Source organism: Bombina bombina, chromosome 6 (assembly GCF_027579735.1).
Source record: "Bombina bombina isolate aBomBom1 chromosome 6, aBomBom1.pri, whole genome shotgun sequence".
Lineage (NCBI taxonomy): Eukaryota > Metazoa > Chordata > Amphibia > Anura > Bombinatoridae > Bombina > Bombina bombina.
The window spans coordinates 737,720,900-737,741,495 of record NC_069504.1 but is presented as its reverse complement, the minus strand read 5'-3'; the positions used below and the strand labels follow the sequence as shown (position 1 = coordinate 737,741,495).

General features: G+C 36.2%; 1 protein-coding gene across 1 annotated transcript in view; it reads right to left on the bottom strand.

Annotated features, from left to right (window-relative positions):
• The window catches only part of PPP3CC (protein phosphatase 3 catalytic subunit gamma), a 325,311-nt gene extending 309,563 nt beyond the window's left edge, over window positions 1-15,748 (bottom strand). The window contains exon 1 of the mRNA XM_053717968.1: window positions 15,050-15,748. Within this exon, the coding sequence (XP_053573943.1) occupies window positions 15,050-15,104 (55 nt within the window). The 5' untranslated portion in view covers window positions 15,105-15,748. The remainder of the gene's footprint in view (window positions 1-15,049) is intronic.
• Window positions 15,749-20,596: the final 4,848 nt, after the last annotated feature.

The window sequence follows — 20,596 nt, the reverse complement described above, 5'->3', positions numbered from 1 at the left end:
CAAGGTTGTCCCAAGATATTATATAAAAACAGCTAAACAGCATACACAACCACAACATGAATACGCGTTTAACTGCACTAGCGACGTCTCACTCTAACCACAGTTTGCAGCACTTTTAGGTGATCCTATGTTAAACCTAGCACTGCTTACTACTAAATTGTATTACCTTCTATGGAAAGCAGCTTGCAGGGATTCACACCTAAAGCTCTTTTATAGGAGGTTTTTTTTTTTTTTTTTTAAAGGCTTAGAAGAATGTGACCACAATAGAACATTATGCTTACAGGGACATTAAACTGCTGAGTAGGGGGAACTTCCGGGCGGCGGCCATGATAGGTCACAGTTTTGAGTGCTGCTTCTGCCTAGAAGATTAAACTTGATAAAATAATTCAACAAGGTGCCATTTGACATGAAATCCTATATTTTACAAACAAGCTAATCATCCTTCAGCTGATGACCCTAAAATTTTGGGGTTAGCTGCCAGCACCAGAACACCGGAGCTAATATTGAGGCTGTGGCCTCCCCCAAACCCCCTGCAGAGTGCACCGAGATCTCTGCCGTAGCACAACGCCAAGGGTGTGTAGCAACACTTACTGATATTTTCAGAAAAGTAGGACTTTACAGAATCTTTTGGAGGAGCAGGAGCTCAAGATTGCTGCTAGATTTGATCGTCTCCAATCTCTTGTGGAAAATGTGATTATGGAGAGTGTCACTCTGGCAGCTTCACTGGAGGAGGAAGCAGAAACTATGGAACCGCTGCAATGGAGGATCCTACCTGCCCTTTACCGAATATGTCTCTGGCTACTTTACCTAAACCTGCCGTCCCTGCCTGGAGAGCAGTGGCCGGTCTTCTGGAATGGGGCGGGGTGATAGGCGCGTATGAGCAAACCACACTCTTGGAATACCAGAAATTGTCTGATGGGCTGCACAGCCAGCTTGATGTGCTGGTTAAGAATGGGACCCGGGCGAGTCTACATGGTCCGAGACTATGGATAGCGATACCACTGGATGGGCTCACAGATCCTGTCCCATCTCGATCTAGGCCTAATAGCGCCGGAATGACTGCCTCCACAGCCGGAGACTGTTTGGAAGTGGTGATATTGCCCGTCACTCCTTGGGGAGCGAATACCTATGGACATATTAGGACTGGTGTGGGATAGACTATGGTGAGAGCTTCACTGCCTCTATTTTCTTCTAAATTAACTCTGGCTTATGGGGATCCTTGGATACGAGACTCACCTAGAGTTTAAAGTGCATCTCTGTATGGGGGCAGCAGTTAAAAAATTTGGTGGACTTTCCCATACCACGTCATTTTATATCTCTGTATAAAGAGGGTTGCTGTAGACAGAATATTGTGTTCAATAACATTCAGACTTGAAAGAGGTCTGTTACTTCAGTTGATCTTAAAGGGACACTGAACCCATTTTTTTTTCCTTCAAGATTCCGATAGAGCATGATATTTTAATCAACTTTCTAATTTACTCCTATTATCAAAGTTTCCTCATTCTCTTGGTATATTTATTTGAAATGCAAGAATGTAAGTTTAGATGCCGGACCATTTTTAGTGAACAACCTGGGTTGTCCTTGCTGATTGGTGGATAAATTCATCCACCAATAAAAAAGTGCTGTCCAGAGTTCTGAAACCCCAAAAAAGCTTAGATGCCTTCTTTTCAAATAAAGATAGCAAGAGAACGAAGAAAAATTAATAATAGAAGTAAATTAGAAAGTTGCTTAAAATTGCATGCTCTATCTGAATTGCGAAAGAAAAAAATTTGGGTTCAGTGTCCCTTTAAGATTTAATTTATTAAAGAGCTTTATAGAGGTTCATTAGCAACAGAAACTTACCCATCATTATTGTATGGTTTACGGGTTACACAGTGTGTTATAAGAACCGCTTATGTTTATTTGTTCAGACTAGATGTGGTGTGGTGTGTATTCTTATGTTTGTCATTTACAAATATCCTTTATCACACTTAGGGGATAACTATAATAACCTCCCATGGCCCCTTTCACTTAAACCACCTAAGCTGAAGGTTTGTGTTAGGCTAACTCATATTTGGGCCCGCCCAGCCCTATATATTTGCCTTATCTACAGACTAGGAGTCCCACAGAGTGATATATGGCTTGCTCCTAGTTGTATTCTTAAAATTAGTTGTGTTAATGTAGTGTATAGCTTAATAATCTTGTGGAGTACTATGTCATCAAAAAGACACTAGATGCATACTGGGCCATATTGACGGTCAAAGAATGACCTTCACTATGTATTATCTAATCCTTCTTTATTAACAAGCTACAGGCACATTACATTACTTAATTGATCCTGTGAGTCTGAGAAGTGTTTTACCTACCGCTAAAATCTTTATAATAGCCTGTATTTAATTGCTCTTTACTAGCCTGAGAAGTGTGTTACCTACCGCTAAAATCTTTATAATGGCCTGTATTTAATTGCTCTTTACAAGCCTGAGAAGTGTGTTACCTACCGCTAAAATCTTTATAATAGCCTGTATTTAATTGCTCTTTACTAGCCTGAGAAGTGTGTTACCTACCGCTAAAATCTTTATAATGGCCTGTATTTAATTGCTCTTTACAAGCCTGAGAAGTGTGTTACCTACCGCTAAAATCTTTATAATAGCCTGTATTTAATTGCTCTTTACTAGCCTGAGAAGTGTGTTACCTACCGCTAAAATCTTTATAATAGCCTGTATTTAATTGCTCTTTACTAGCCTGAGAAGTGTGTTACCTACCGCTAAAATCTTTATAATAGCCTGTATTTAATTGCTCTTTACTAGCCTGAGAAGTGTGTTACCTACCGCTAAAATCTTTATAATGGCCTGTATTTAATTGCTCTTTACTAGCCTGAGAAGTGTGTGTTACCTACCGCTAAAATCTTTATAATAGCCTGTATTTAATTGCTCTTTACTAGCCTGAGAAGTGTGTTACCTACCGTTAACATATGTATAATAGCTTGTGTTTAATTGCTCTTTACTAGCCTGAGAAGTGTGTTACCTACCGCTAAAATCTTTATAATGGCCTGTATTTAATTGCTCTTTACTAGCCTGAGAAGTGTGTTACCTACCGCTAAAATCTTTATAATAGCCTGTATTTAATTGCTCTTTACTAGCCTGAGAAGTGTGTTACCTACCGTTAACATATGTATAATAGCTTGTGTTTAATTGCTCTTTACTAGCCTGAGAAGTGTGTTACCTACCGCTAAAATCTTTATAATGGCCTGTATTTAATTGCTCTTTACTAGCCTGAGAAGTGTGTTACCTACCACTAAAATCTTTATAATAGCCTGTATTTAATTGGTCCTTACAAGACAGAGAAGTGTGTTACCTACCACTAAATTCTGTATAATAGCTTGTATTTAATTGGTCCTTAAAAGACAGAGAAGTGTGTTACCTACCGCTAAAATCTTTATAATGGCCTGTATTTAATTGCTCTTTACTAGCCTGAGAAGTGTGTTACCTACCGCTAACATATGTATAATAGCTTGTGTTTAATTGCTCTTTACTAGCCTGAGAAGTGTGTTACCTACCGCTAAAATCTTTATAATGGCCTGTATTTAATTGCTCTTTACTAGCCTGAGAAGTGTGTTACCTACCACTAAATTCTGTATAATAGCTTGTATTTAATTGGTCCTTAAAAGACAGAGAAGTGTGTTACCTACCGCTAACATATGTATAATAGCCTGTATTTAATTGCTCTTTACTAGCCTGAGAAGTGTGTTACCTACTGCTAAAAATCTTTATAATAGCCTGTATTTAATTGGTCCTTACAAGACAGAGAAGTGTGTTACCTACCACTAAATTCTGTATAATAGCCTGTATTTAATTGGTCCTTAAAAGACAGAGAAGTGTGTTACCTACCACTAAAATCTTTATAATAGCCTGTATTTAATTGGTCCTTACAAGACAGAGAAGTGTGTTACCTATCACTAAATTCTGTATAATAGCTTGTATTTAATTGGTCCTTAAAAGACAGAGAAGTGTGTTACCTACCACTAAATTCTGTATAATAGCCTGTATTTAATTGGTCCTTACAAGACAGAGAAGTGTGTTACCTACCACTAAATTCTGTATAATAGCTTGTATTTAATTGGTCCTTAAAAGACAGAGAAGTGTGTTACCTACCACTAAATTCTGTATAATAGCCTGTATTTAATTGGTCCTTAAAAGACAGAGAAGTGTGTTACCTACCGCTAACATATGTATAATAGCATGTATTTAATTGCTCTTTACTAGCCTGAGAAGTGTGTTACCTACCAGTAAATATGTAATATATCAAACAGTCTTAAAGGGACACTGAACCCAATTTTTGTCTTTCGTGATTCAGATAGAGTATGACATTTTAAGCAACTTTCTAATTTACTCCTATTATCACATTTTCTTCATTATCTTGGTATCTTTATTTGAAATGCAAGAATGTAAGTTTAGATGCCGGCCCATTTTTGGTGAACAACCTGGGTTGTTCTTGCTGATTAGTGGATAAATTCATTCACCAATAAAAAAGTGCTGTCCAGAGTTCTGAACCTTAAAAAAAAAAGCTTAGATGCATTTTTCAAATAAAGATAGCAAGAGAACAAAGAAAAATAGATAATAGGAGTAAATTAGAAAGTTGCTTAAAATTGCATGCTCTATCTGAATCCTGAAAAAAAAATTGGGTTAAGTGTCCCTTTAATGCATCATATTTACAGAGGTCCAAAAGTGGCCTGTGAGTTAGAAACTGCATCTCCTACTGAGTTGTCCTAATATTAGCAGAAGCCCAAAAGTGGCTTCAGTTGAGTTTGAGTTATATATTTTATAAAATTATACTCTATCTTAATATTTCTACCATAGCTTTTTTCTCTTATTATCTATAGTTCTATAAGCTTTTATACTTGTTACATATATATAGTGAATGTACAGGTCCAAAAGTGGCCTGTGTCACCTGAAAAACCCTCAGTTTAGAGAGCTAAGATACTTGGGGTCCAAAAGGCCTCTGTTAATGAGGGCGAAAAAGAGGGGAGCTTATGGGTTTGTTCTTTAAATAGTCGAAGATTGGTTTATTTTTGTACTGTGACAAATTAATGTGTTTGTAAAAATCTAATGTTGTCCACGTACATGGATGTATTTAGTCATCTCTCTGAACTTGTCATATCATCTTCTTGACATGTGAACTCTGTATGTTAACTGAGCAAACTGAATGTTTTGTCATTTCATAAACCCCAATAAAAAAATTATTATTAAAAAAAAAAAAACTGCTGAGTTCAACTACAATATAATGGTTACTTACTCACTATGCTATTGTTTGTCCTCCTGTTCTTGCAGCTGTCCTTAAAGTCGTTCACTAATTAAAGGGATATTCTGGTGAAAATTTAAATGTACATAGATGAATTATATATTTGTATAGAAACATATTTGCAATATATACGAATTGGAAAAAATGCTTCTAATAACATGTATCACTGTTTTAGTGTTAACATTTTTCTCTGCAAGTGAAGCATAGCTAGATATTCTCAGTGCACACACATTTTTTATGCTGCAGCTGCACAGAGCGCCAGTGGGGCTTGTATCCTGTCAGCTATTAACAAATTGAGTTATTACCAGATGTTACAAGCACCTTAAGCTCTCTAAGCAAGTGCTGTATTTAAAATGCTGGTGCACGGTGCATACTTAAATACGCATTTGAAACAGCTGTAGCTTTTATTAGAAGCATTTTTTCTAATACATGTATATTACAAAACTGATTCTGTTCAAAACTGAAATGCATCCATGTGAATTCCAATTGTGGCTGTAATGTCCCTTTAACACTTGTTGGGGTTAAAATAACAGATGCGCTGCATCTTGACACTGGGCGCTGCCATCTTGGAGATTAGATTTGTATCATAGCTTTTAAACTGTGCAAAAAAACTGCAGAAATGTAACACTATGTGAGCTAAACTGAAGTGCAAGGTACAGCTGTCAAAAAGCCGGTAATACACAGATCTGCGTAAGTGCACTGCTTCCATCACAGGATGCAGGTATATACGAGCATGGCTTTAAAGGGACAAAAAACTCAAACCTTTTCTTTCTTGATTTCAGATAGAACATACAATTTTAAACAACTTGCCAATTTACTTTATAATCTAATTTGTGTCATTCTCTTGGTATCCATTGTTGAAGCAGCATTGCACTACTAGGAGCTAGCAGAACATTATGGGGGAGCCAATAACATGAGGCTTATGTGTAGCCACCAATCAGCAGCTCCTGAGCCTACCAAGGTATCCTTTTCAACAAGGGATACTAAGAGAATGAAATAAACTAGATAATAGAAGTAAATTGAAAAGTTGTTTCAAATCACAAGCTCTATCTGAATCATGAAAGAAAAAAATTGTGTTTCACGTCCCTTTAAAGAGAGCTGCAGGTACAGAAGGGAAAACAAAGTGCTGATTAGTAACCCTGCTACTGTAGGTGTACCTAGATGTTTAATGTCCATTTAAAGGAAAGATAAAATCAAATTATATCATGTGAATAAAAAAAGCAGCAATTAATGTGTCATTGACAGTGTATTGTAACATTTTCTCCCCTTTAAAAAGGGACAGTCAACACCAGAATTTTTGTTGTTTAAAAAGAAAGATAATCCCTTTATTACCCATTCCCCTGTTTTGCATAACCAACAGTTATAATAATACACGTTTTACCTCTGTAATTATCTTGTATCTAAGATTCTGCTGACTGCCCCCTTATTTCAGTTCTTTTGACAGACATGCAGTTTAGCCAATCAGTGCTCACTCCTAGGTCACTTTACGTGCATGAGCTCAATGTTATCTATATGAAACGCGTGAACTAATGCTCTCTAGTGGTCAAAATGTATTCAGATTATAGGCAGTCTTCAAGGTCTAAGAAATTAGCATATGAACCTCCTAGGTTTAGCTTTCAACTAAGAATACCAAGAGAACAAAGCAAAATTGGTGATAAAAGTAAATTGGCAAGTTGTTTTAAATTGACTGTCCCTTTAATGTGTTCCCAATACACCATTGTATCTGCTAGCAAAAATGTTAAATTGCTTACAAGCAGCTCCATAACCTTTATTTTGTCAATTAAAATAGTGTTTTTTGCCCATTGAAATCATCATATATACGGAATATTTAAAGGGATACTAAACCCACTTTTTTTCAGGATTCAGATAGTTGCTTAAAATTGCATGCTCTATCTTATTTACTCATATCAATTTCTCTTTGTTCTCTTGCTATCTTTATTTAAAAAGCAGAAATGTAAGCTTAGTAGCCGACCCATTTTAGGTTCAGCACCCTGGATAGTGCTTGCTTATTGGTGGCTACGTTTAGCTAACAATCAGCAAGCCCAACCCAGATGCTGAACCAAAAATGGACTGGCTCCTATGCTTTAGATTCCTGTTTTTCAAATAAAGATAGCAAGAGAATGAAGAAAATTTGATAAATGGGAGTAAATTAGAAAATTGCTCTTTCTGAATCATGAAAGAAAAAAAATCTGGGTTTAGCATCACTTTAAATACTGCAGTATTTTTCATAGAAAATCTATGTAAGCAAGAGTTTGCAGGAGAAATCAACCTCCTGATGGTCAGTGAATCCAGCCAATTCAAATTGATGTTACTGCAGCAGCTTTGAATACAATTAATCAGCTGCTTTCCAACATTATCCCTTTAAATTATTTTTCATAGTTAAAATAGCTATTAAAAATAATAACTAATGGTAAATATAGTATACATAACTGATCCCTAGGGACAAATTTCTCTCCCTAGAGGATAAGGACAATTCTCAATGTTTTAATGGTGGATAGGCATATGCACCAAACATTATAAATACCAAGTTTTATCCAGAAAACGCACATCTAGTTAAAAAAATAGCTGCAACAAATAAAATAAAAAATACTCATATAAAAAAGGGCATTTTAAAATGTATTACAATGTTTGAAACATGGACATTTCTTTACTGTAAAAAACAAACTTATTTTTATATTAGTGGGTGTCTTTGTCCACCAGAGATATAAATGTATCACCATCCAGTGACCAATCAGACCCTAGGGAAATGTTGTAAACTACAAACTTCCTGTTTAAACATCTTTAGCTTAAAGGGACAGCATACTATAAAATAGTTTTTCCCTTAATGTGTTTACAATTGCTTTTTTTACCAGCTGCAGAGTATAAAATGTATGAGATTTGCTTTTTAAGGCTTATTTGTGTATATTAAAGCTCTGATTTTGTGTTTTGAAGCCACAGCCTAATAAAATAGGTTGAGCTTGTAGGTATAATCAGATCTCATTACTGTATCACATTGTGCACATATACCTGCTTCTTTATCTTATATCTGTCCTTAAAACAATCACCAGTACTTTGAGAGAACAATGGAAAATCAACATTTTATTACCTTATCTCTGCTATATCACACTGGAAGTGTAATTTCTTCTGCTGGCTGTGTTTACAAAGCTTATCTATAGCTGGTACGCGCGGCCACAAACTTTCAGAATAGGTGGGGATACCACATGCTAAATCAACTATTTCAAATGCCAATATAAGGGTAAAGGAGCTACTTGTAAACAATTTAATACACTCCAGCAGGTAAAGTGGATCATTGGGAACAAATTAAAGGGGAGAAAAATTTTGAGTAAACTGTCCCTTTAATTTTTTTTTTCCATCCATCAAAAAAAATCATATATATATATTCAAATAGTGCTTTTCATGATGATGATAGAATATTCTTGGATTTAATGTCCGTTTAGCAGACTTCATTAATAAAAGTAAATTTACTAAGACAGAAAACTGGCAAAGCTAAATATTAAAAGATTATTATTTAAAAGGGGCGTTGTACACAGGATTTTTCTTTACATCAATGTTTTGTAGCTGATCCGTTTATATAGCCCATCTGGAAGTGTTTTTGTAACAATGTATAGTTGTGCTTATTTAATAACAGTGTGCTGATTTTCAGACTCCTAAACAAGCCCCAAAGTTTTAGCTATATGCTGATATCTACAGACTTCTGCGGCTTCCAATTGTATAATCTGTCTTTTCATATGCAGGTAAGGGGGGGGGGGGAGTGACTGCTGTTCCTGTTTTCCCAGCATAACCTCATCAACAGTGCTAAGTTTTTAAAAGGTTTTATACTGGATTTTTAGATCCGTATCTGTGCATATTCTTCTTTATAGTAATGTCTATTACATGCAGTTGTATGAAAATTGGTGTATACTGTCCCTTTAAATCAGAGTTTGAATACAAAGCAGGAAAGGTTATGCAAAGCAGTGTTAGGAACTTTTGGTGCTCAAATGCAACATTTACATTGTGTAGTTATTATTTGGAGAGTGGGAGTGTTAAATAGTTAGCACACAATGTTATATTGTGGTAAGCTCTTTAAAATTTGAAATGATTACATTTTCCTGTACAAAGTCTAAGAAGTGTTTTAGTAAACTTGCAAATTATATGGAAACATGCAAACTAAATTGCCTTATAAGCAGCAGAGAAAGGCAGGAATCCCTGTAGAAGGTATGAACATATCTACAAAGCAATGCTGCTGTACAGCACATTAAATTACATTGTTCTGCTGTATCAGTTCCTTGGAACTCCTCTACTACCAAAGAGGTCTGCAAAAATGATTTCCCCTTAAAGGGACAGTCTAGTATAAATTTTGCTTTTTTTCTCTTGGTATTCTTAATTTAAACTAAAGCTAGGTAGGCTCATATGCTAACACAAAGAGACAGAAAGTACATGTGGGCTATATAGATAACACTGTGTTCAGGCACAGGGGGTTATTTAAGATTTAGCACAAAGCAATGCTAAATGCAAGACAATATATAATAAACAGTGACAGTCATGTGATCACGGGGGCTGGAAGAAGGTTCCTAGATACAAGGTAATCACAAAGGTAAAAAGTGTATTAATATAACTGTGTTGGTTATGCAAAACTGGGGAATGGGTAATAAAGTGATTATCTATCTTTTAAAACCATAACAATTCTATGGTAGACTGTCCCTTTAATGGGTTTCCAAAAATGTGCTATACCAGTTACAGAGTATAAAATGTAACTGGTATAGTTACATTTTACATTTTCTCAATATAAAATGAGAAATCATTAATTTAGGTTTATTTTTGTATATAAAATAGCCGATTATGTTCTTTAGGACCACAAACCGTTTTAACGGGATGAGCTTGCAGGGAAATCAGATCTCCTTATCGTATCACTTTCTATACACACACATGCTTCCTTATCTTATCTTATCTATGTCTATATATCAAAGCAGAATACTTAAAATTAACATTACTTATCTCTTCTATCCCCCCCCCCCCCCAACACACACACACCACTGTGTCATTTCTTCTGCTGGCTATGTTTACATAGCTTTTCGATAGCCAATACCTAAGTATTCAGTATAGGTGGGAATACCACAGGCAAAGGCAGCTATTTAAAATTACAAAAAAAGGTAAAAGGAGCTATTTGTAAAAAATGTAATACACTCCATCAGGTAAAATGGATAATTGTGAACTAATAAAAAGGGAGGGGGGGGGACTTTACAGTACACTGTCCCTTTAAACACATCTTGCTTATATGTAAAATTATGCTTGTTCCATGCTCCCTAGAGAGACCACAAAGCAAATTCTGTTACCTGCAAATGCCGTAAATCAAATAGCCGAGTTGGACAATTTTCATTATTTTGAATACCTAGGTTGCAGATTTAGCTTTTTGGCCTTATTTTTACACCCACAAAAAAATAAAAATATAAAAAGAGTTGATTTTAAAGGGACAGTCTACCATAGAATTGTTATTGATTTAAAAGATAGATAATCCCTTTATTACCCATTCCCCAGTTTTGCACAACCAACACAGTTATATTACTATACTTTTTATCTCTGTGATTACCTTGTATCTAGGAACCTTCTTCCAGCCCCCTGATCACATGACTGTGACTGTTTATTATCTATTGTCTTGCATTTAGCATTGTTTTGTGCTAGATCTTAAATAACCCCCTGTGCCTGAACACAGTGTTATCTATATGGCCCACTTGTACTTTCTGTCTCTTTGTGTTGAAAAGAGATTTAAAAAACATGTGATAAGAGGCAGCCCTCAAAGGCTTAGAAATTAGCATATGAGCCTACCTATGTTTAGTTTAAACTAAGAATACCAAGAGAAAAAAGCTAATTTGATGATAAAAGTAAATTGGAAAGTTGATTAAAATTAAAAGTCCTATCTTAATAATGAAAGTTTAATTTATACTAGACTGTCACTTTAAAGGACAAGTAAATACAGTAGATTTACATAATAAATAAATACTTGATAAAAAAGACAATGCAATAGCACTTAGTCTGAACTTCAAATGGAGTAGCAGATTTTTTTCTGACAGAATTCAGTAATGTCTATTTCCAATCCCCCTGTATCATGTGACAGTCATCAGCCAATCACAAATGCATAGACGTATATTCTGTGAATTCTTGCACATGCTCAGTAGGAGCTGGTGACTTAAAAAGTATAAATATAAAAAAAGACTGTGCACATTGTTAATTGTGGTAAATTGGAAAGTTGTTTAAAATGTCCTGATCTATCTGAATCATGAAAGTTTACTTTTGACTTGAGTGTCCCTTTAATGTCACTTTGAGTCTCAGCCACACATCAGGGTAAAAAAAATATATATTTGCCTCCAAAGAAATTATACAATGAAAATATTAAAGGGACACTGAACCCAATTTTTTTTCTTTCGTGATTCAGATAGAGAATGCAATTTTAAGCAACTTTCTAATTTACTCCTATTATCATTTTTCTTCATTCTCTTGATATCTTTATTTGAAAAAGAAGGCATCTAAGCTTTTTTTTTCCTGGTTCAGAACTCTGGACAGCACTTTTTATTGATGGATGAATTTATCCACCAATCAACAAGGACCACCCAGGTTGTTTACCAAAAATGGGCCAGCATATAAACTTACATTCTTGCATTTTAAATAAAGATACCAAGAGACTAAAGGAAATTTGATAATAGGAGTAAATGAAAAAGTTGCTTAAAATGTCATGCTCTATCTGACTCACGAAAGAAAAACATTGGGATCAGTATCCCTTTAACAATCGAAGGCGCATTCTTGAAAGAACAATTAAATGGCGTGGTTGATATGTATTAAGGAAGGGATTGTGAACCTACAGCACAAGTGCCCATAGCATTTGAAGGCATTCCATGCTATCACCATACTGCTTGGTTTCACCGGCTGTAATTGTAGTGTACTTACAGTGTATGTCCTACATAAGAGTAAATTAATTAAAATTAATGATTAATAAATTACGGAAAATATGTATTTTAACATGATGTGGACATTGGCATGTTTAATTTTAAATACAAACATGCTAAGCAAAACTTTAAGTATTAAATATAAATCCCGTCAACCTCACACCTGTGTGGCATCTGCGGTCAACAATGGGACAGGCTACTTATAACTGGATCAGTTCTTAATAACACCAAGGTTTAATAATGAAATTAATCATATCTAATGGCTAAGTTTCTGCTTGGCCTTAATTGTTCTAAAGACCCAAGCAAGTTAAGAGGGGTCTTTCTACCACAAGATGCAGTAAAGGGACAGTCTACTTCAAAAATGTTATTGTTTAAAAAGATAGATAATCCCTCTATTACCCATTCCCCGGTTTTGCATAACCAACACAGTTATATTAATATACTTTTAACTTCTGTGATTACCTTGTATCTAAGCCTCTTTAGACAGCCCCCTGATCACAAGGCTATTTATTTATTTATTTATTTATTTATTTATTATCTATTGACTTGCATTTTAGGCAATTAGTGCAGTGTCATGAACAACTCCATGGAAGGGAGAACAATGTTATCTATATGGCCCACATGAACTAGAAGTCTCTTGTTGTGAAAAGCTAATAAAAAAATGTGATAATAGGCTGTCTATAGTGGCTTACAAAGGCAGAAATGTAGAGGTTAAAATGTTATAAAGTATATTAATATAATAATGTGGGTTGAGCAAAGCTAGGAAAGGGTAGTAAAAGGCATTATTTACCTTTTTAAACAATAAAAAATGTTGGCGTTGACTCTCCCTTTAACTAAAGATAATGAAAATATGTTAACCTTGCACACCTTAACATAAATTACAGTAAGTTATAATTTAATGGGGAATGTCTATAAAAAAAATGAAAAATGTCAAAATCAATTTACTCGGTCCCTCCTAGCACAAATGTGAACAAATGACAGTAAAATATATTGTTTCAGTTCCTCTTTAGACAAGAGAGTAAGATAGCACAGGCTTTTGCAGTCTTGTAGGCCCCTAATGTAGCTCAGGTGTTAAAGGAGAACAAAGGGGAGTTAGAGCAATGAGGAGACAGTCACTCTACCTCCCCAAAATTTGCCCCATACCGATAGCTCGCTTTGCTGCTTCTACAGCCACCGGAGGCGGCGTGACCAGGATCCTGTCCTCTCCCCCCAAAATGCCCCCTGTAGTGTCACCGTCAGAGTATGTGTTGCTTTTACCTGTCCCCATGCCTCATCTGTACCATTATACGGATTATATGGGGACAGAGACACTTTAAATCCAAGCATGCACACACACACACACACCTCACAGCAAAGCCGATGTGTGGGGGAGGAGGGCAGGAAATCCTATTAGTGAGTCAGGAGAAGGGGGGAGGGAGATTCCCTGATCATGAACATAGAGATGGCAGCTTACCCTGTACATTAATGCTATAGCTGCACCCTAATACAATTATATATCATGCATAAAGCAAAATGTGCATACATATAGACAATGTATACAGAGATCATCACACATTGGATGTCCATAAACACACAGCTTTCTACAAAGCCAATGGTTTCATATACTATAAATGGCAAGTAATCTGATTGCACAATCATAACAGATATAACATGTAATCTGCAGAACAGGAGCACTAGCATACACAAACTATTATGTAGGATATGTAGAGGTAATCCTCTATTATGAGACAATCTGAGAACCAATTTGAGTTTTTATCACATTACAGAAGCATTCCTATACAGTCAACACACAAACATAATGAACACAAAAGAGACAAGCCAACAAAATCAAACCATTATTATACCACATGTCCAGAGTCTGTCATTATCACTCTGCAGGATAAAAGGGACAGACCATGTGGATCAAAGATCAGGCTGTATGCATCACACTGTTGTAGGAGATAAAGTACTACTGATCCACATATTCCTTCTCTCGTTTAGCAGTGGACTATACATAGTTTATGCATCACAGAGCCCCGTGTCAAGCTGAGGTGTCAGGGGCACAGTTTAAAAGGTACTTTTGACAAATTTCCCATGTAACCATGCAAGTAGATGGCTAGATTGCATGTTTTATTGATCCATGCATGGTGACACTGATTTCCAACCACAAAATATCAAAATAAAACGGTTGCCATTAAAAAAATATGTCTTAAAAGGATAGTGTTATTTTCTACAGCCTGTGATAAAAGCAGGGATTTATGACATGTAGTGAACATTGGTAATATAAGATAAGGTAATATTGACAGAAGCTGTAGAGAGAAATAAACAGTACTAACAAAAGTATGAAGTATAGACATCTAGAATAAAATACATTATTAGTTGTAGCATTGATCATCAGCAAGTTATGTATGTTAGCATAAAATACAGTATCTATAGGATTATTGCTACAGAATAAATGAGTATCAGTGCTTGGATCAATGTCTAAATATTTAGTTTTAAGTAGATAGTGTTTTTGATGTTAGTGGGATTTATTGAGTACTAGCATTAATACATTAGTGGTAACATTCCCTTAGCAAAAATAAAAAAAATATGGTTCTAGCAGTGGCTAAGGTTGCAGGAGTAAGGCATTAGATATTAGTAAATTGCTAGCAGTGACAATTGTGTCATTAGTTATCCCCAAGGATTATTTTGTGTGTGTGTTATATAAAACAGTACAAATAGTGGTAATCACTTGTATTTAGCAGCAGCAGCAGCATACCAGTACTGGCAATCCTACTGCTGCTAATTCTGCTAACTGTAATAATGCTACTGTGTGTGAGCATCATTGCTAGTGATAAGGTTACTAGCTTTGGTAATAATGTTACAGATGATGTTACCTCTGACAGGACGCTCTGTGCTGGATAGCTTGTTCTGAACCCGGGGTCCTGACATGGTTCTTGCTGCCCAGGGATTTCTCTTTGGGTGGCTGTGCAGATATATGAATAGATTTGACACTGCCCCTGTCACTTTCTCTCCATTTTCTTGCTGCCCCCAAAGGGGAAGCCTAAAGCTTCGGGTCTATAGGTGGTTGTTATACTATAGGCCTCTACCTGACTCTTTTGTAATCCACTCCAACCCTCTGGCAGTCTCTCTGTAGGCTCCTGTGTGTCTCATTCAATAGACACCAGGCTGTCTCTAAATGAATGGCTATGTCTCAGAGGATGTCTAACTTTCAGACAGCCCTCTACAATCAGCTTCTCTCTAACCCACTGGCAATCCCTATACAGTCTGCATCTCTTTCTAGGTCATCCTCTCCATATATCATATTCTTTCACAGGTAGCCCTAATATCCGTATCTTTTTCTTGGCTGACTAACAGTCTGCTAGATAATCGTCTCCCTTATCGCCTTAACAGGTGCTATTCTCCTTCCGTATGTCGTCGTATGCACTGCATGCGCACTGCCTCTCTGTCTCTCTCTGCTAGTCGGTCTACCCGTTTTCCTCTGTCAATTGCTGTCTCTCGCTCTCCCTAGCTGTCTCTCTCGAGCACGCGCTCCCGCCCACCTGCCGGTTTCGGGGTCGCGCTCGGCAAGCACCACCTTCCCTGTGACAAAACTCTCGGGAACTACAACCCCCATGATGCAAATGGAACGCAAGGACACACCTATAGAAAGGGGAGACCTTAGAATGATGTATGACGGGAGATTTCATGTCACTCACGCTTCTTTTGGCCTGTCTTGCAGTACAAAAATTGTTGACTATAGTGACAGTGAAAAAGTAGCGAAAAGCATATTTAGCGCGGCGGAATCTGTTGGCGCTCTACAAATAATAATGATAATAATACCACAAAAAAAAAATTAAAAGGCCATGCTAGTTCTCTGTCCTATGTGAATAACACTCTCCAGAAAAAAATAACACAAGAACATTTTACAAAATTTAAATTTTTATTGTCAGGAACCTGAGATGCAAATTAATAAAGGGAGAAGTGAGCAGAAAAGTGTTGACACCAGTGTTATTTCATCAAATACATTTACATCTAAGTCCTACTCTGCTATTTCAGCACAAAACCACTCAAACATAATAAATGAGACCATATCCCAGTTTTACATTTATAGAGACATGAACCCTACATTTTGTTTCATTTTTCAGATAGAGCTTTCGATTCAAACAACTTTCCAGTTTACTTCTATTATATAATCTGCTTAAAGGGACAGTGTAGGCCAAAAAAAACTTTCATTATTCAGATAGAGCATGTAATTTTAAACAATTTCATTTTATCACCAATTTCGCTTTGTTCTCTTAATATTCTTAGATGAAAGCTTAACCTAGGAGGTACATATGCTAATGTCTTAGACCTTGAAGGCCACCTCTTTTCAGAATGCATTTTTACAGTTTTTCACCACTAGAGGGTGTTAGTTCATGTATTTCATATAGATAACACTGTGCTGGTGTATGTGAAGTTATCTGGGAGCAGGCACTGATTGGCTAAACTACAAGTCTGTCAAAAGAACTGAAATAAAGGGGCAGTTTGCAGAGGCTTAGATACAAGATAATCACAGAGGTTAAAAGTATATTATTATAACTGTGTTGGTTATGCAAAACTGGGGAATGGGTAATAAAGGGATTATCTATCTTTTAAAACAATAAACATTCTGGTGTAGACTGTCCCTTTAATTATTTTGGTATCCTGTTTAAAAAGCTTATCTAGGTAGGCTCATGAGCTGTAAGCTAGCTGCTCATTGATGGCTGCACATATATGCCTCATGTAATTGGCTCACCAGATGTGTTCAGCTAGCTCACAGTCATGCATTACCTTGGGTGAGAGTATGTAATATTACCATGTTTACTAAACAGCTGATTATTTAACATCCTCAAAATATGACCTGTTAGGGGTACTGGAGGACAGGTTTGAAAACCAGTGTTCTATCTCAAGAAAAAAAAATTGGGTTTCATGTCCCTTTTAACAATTGGTAGTAATACATATAGTATATGAAGACTTCTGTTATTACCACTAGTTATTTTTGCAACTCGAATATGATAGGAACGACACCTGGTGCACATAAGTAATGGTAATTCTTCTCTACCGTAACTCTCATCAGGTTTGTCGAGAGGGTTCAGCCCCCTCAAGCTAGCTCATAAAATAACTGAAGTATAAGGGCTAGTTTCCATTGATTTGGTAAATTGTGGAAACTGGTGGTAAAACCATTTATCTCCATGAAAGTCTATGGAGAATTAGTATGTTACCACCAGTTTCCAATCTTTACCACCTTGATGGAAACTAGGCTACTTAAAGGTAAGAATTTACCAAGGATAGCTTTTTTTTTATAACAAAATAAGTGTAGACATTGAACACATTTGTAAAGAAATTATGACTTTGGTAACTTTCCAATTACATTGGAACACAGGATGCTACTAATAATAATTATTCTAAAGTCTATGGTTGTTAAAGGGACAGTAAAGCCAAAATTAAAGCTTCATGATTCAGATAGAGCATGTGATTTGAAATAACTTTCAAGTTTACTTATATTATCAAATTTTCTTCCTTCTCTTGGTATCCTTTGAAGAGTAAACCTACAGAAGGTCGGCTCATATGACCTTAGGAGCAGTATTGGCTGGTCCATTGGGACAGTGCCCCTACAAATGCCCCCAAATGTCCCGTTATTATTATGTTTTCTTCTTAATTTTATTTTTCAGTTTTTTAATTATTAGTAGTGTTTTTTAGGTAGTGCAATTTTATTTTAATGTTTGTGCTTTTGTATAGTATCATGCATCCTTAAAGTAATAGTTTAGTCAAAATTAAACTTTCATGATATAGATAGAGCATGCAATTTTAACCAACTTTCTAATTTACTCCTATTATCAATTTTTCTTCGTTCTCTTGGTATCTTTATTTGAAAAAGCAAGAATGTAAGCTTAGCAGTCGGCCCATTTTCAGTTTAGCACCTGACTCGCACTTGCTGATTGGTGTCAAATAAAGATACCAAGAGAACGAAGAAAAATTGATAATAGGAGTAAATTAGAAAGTTGCTTAAAATTGCATGCTCTATCCGTATCATGAAAGTTTAATTTGGACTAGACTATCCCTTTAACCCCTAGATGCTGTTAGGACGTTCCATGTCGTTCTAAAAGCACAGAGCTTTAACGCCGTTAGAAAGGCATGGAACGTGCTAGCTTTTTTGTTGTCCATCTCCCTCATGCTTCTAGGAAACAAATTATCAGACTGGGGGAAAAGCCTAGCACTGTTGGCAGTCCCCCATAATCCGATCCCGACATTGAAGTCACTATCACGCGACTCTGTTTTCTGCAAATGTTTACTTACGACCGTGAACATTTGCCCCATCATGAAATACCACCTTAAAAAAAAACATTTTATTTCCTTTTTTTTTTCTCCCTACCACATTTATGGGCAATTCTTAAACTGCCCCATGCAGCAATGTTATTTGTAGACCATCATCTTTCTGTCATTTCAATGTAAACGTAACAGCTGTAGTCCACAGCCCTAGACAATAAAACAGGAGTACTACATCTACCAGCATGCAATAGTGAAGCTGGCCAATCACATCTTAGGTCATCTCTCACTGTAAGACATTTCCCCTGCCTATTCTAAATTTTGTCTCGACTCATATAAATTCTGGACCTACGTCACTTCCGGTGACGTCACATCAGCTGGTGGAGGCGTGTGGCACTCACTGCGCATGTGCAAGTGGCCCAACCTCCCCAAATCAGCTGTTTCAATAGAAGCAAATAGATGAGGAGTTACATGGGCAATAGCCTTCATTACGCATGCGGTCCAGGATTTATACAGGCGAGTTGCCTTCAGCGAGCATGCGCGCACGTGCTGACGTACAATAAAAAAAACATGCAATTTAAAATAATATTAAAAAATATGTACAGTGTCATGTGCCCCACAAAATGTAACGGTTGTCTTGATCAGACATAAGGTTTATGGAATGAACCATTTACAGATTGAAATAAACGTATGTATTTGCAAAATTATTTGTTGGAAGAACAAAGTTTTTATCCTGCCAACTCCAACACTCCCATTTAATATATAGGTTTTCTTAATCGTTGTACATAGCTCCCCCATGGTTTCTGTTTAGTGAAATAATTTTGCAAATACATACATGTTTGTTTGTTTTTTAAATCCTGGACCTGAGGATTTGGGCCGCGTGCACATGCGCGGAGTTTGTTGGGAGCGCATGTGTAATTAAGGCTAATGCCCATATAACTCCTCAAACTTTGCTTCTACCGAAACAGCTGATTTTGGGAGGTGGGGCCACTTGCGCATGCGCAGTGAGTGTCACACACCACCAGCTGATGTCACCGGAAGTGACGTAGGTCCGGAATTTATACGAGTCGAGACAACATTTTTATTACACTGCTTCTAAATCTGTGCACTATGATGAAATGAAAATTCCTTATGGAGAACAAATACACAGGTTAGTTAAGTGTTAGGTTCTCCCTCTATTCTTCTAATAATTTATTCAAGTTATACAAGATTCAAAGTTTAATAAACAGTTTATCAATGTCAGTCATTGCTAATATTTAAAAAGAATACATATTTTTTAGGAAGTGAATAGGCTAAGATTTGATCAAATCTAGTAAAAATGCTCTGTAAACGTATGAATAGTTTTCAGATTTTAAGTTTTAAAATAGATCCATTTGTAGGGTTAAATACAGTCATTGCAAGACATAAAAGTGAAAAGAACTAGTTGCAGCCAGTTCTACATAAGCTGCATGTGTAGGAAAGAGTGACAGTCATTTTAAATTGTTTTCTATAAATATAACCTGATTTTTATTATTATTATTATTATTATTTTGCAAGTATATAACAGATAGTTTGCTCAAAATTGAGCCATCTTAGTAAATAGAAGTAAAAATAGAAGAAACAAAATGTCAGTACCCAGTGTGTGTCCCCTGTTAAAGGGACATAGCACACTAGATTCTTCTTTGCATAAATGTTTTGAAGATGATCTATTTATATAGCTCATCTGGTAGTGTTTTTGTAACAATGTATAGTTTTACTTATTTTTTTAATAACATTATGCTGATTTTCAGACTACTAACCAAGCCCCAATGTATCAGATGTAGACTGATGTTTACAGATTCCTGCTTGCTCCTGTTTGTATAATCTGTCTTTTCATATGCAGGGAAGGGAGGGGTGTCTGCTGTTCTTGCTTCCCCTGCGCCTTTCACTGGTTGTCCCAGCCTAACCTTATCAACAGTGCTAAATTGGAAGCTTCTACGTAATTTTTTAAAAGGTTTTATACTGGTTATTTAGATCAGTATCTGTGCACATTCTTCTTTATAGTAGTGTCTATTACATGCAGTTATATGTAAATTGGTGTACACTGTCCCTTTAAAAGAACTTTGATCAGTGCTAACTGTCCCATTAACTGATCTGTTCAATCAGTCACTATTAACAGGAGCTGTTCCAGATGATTG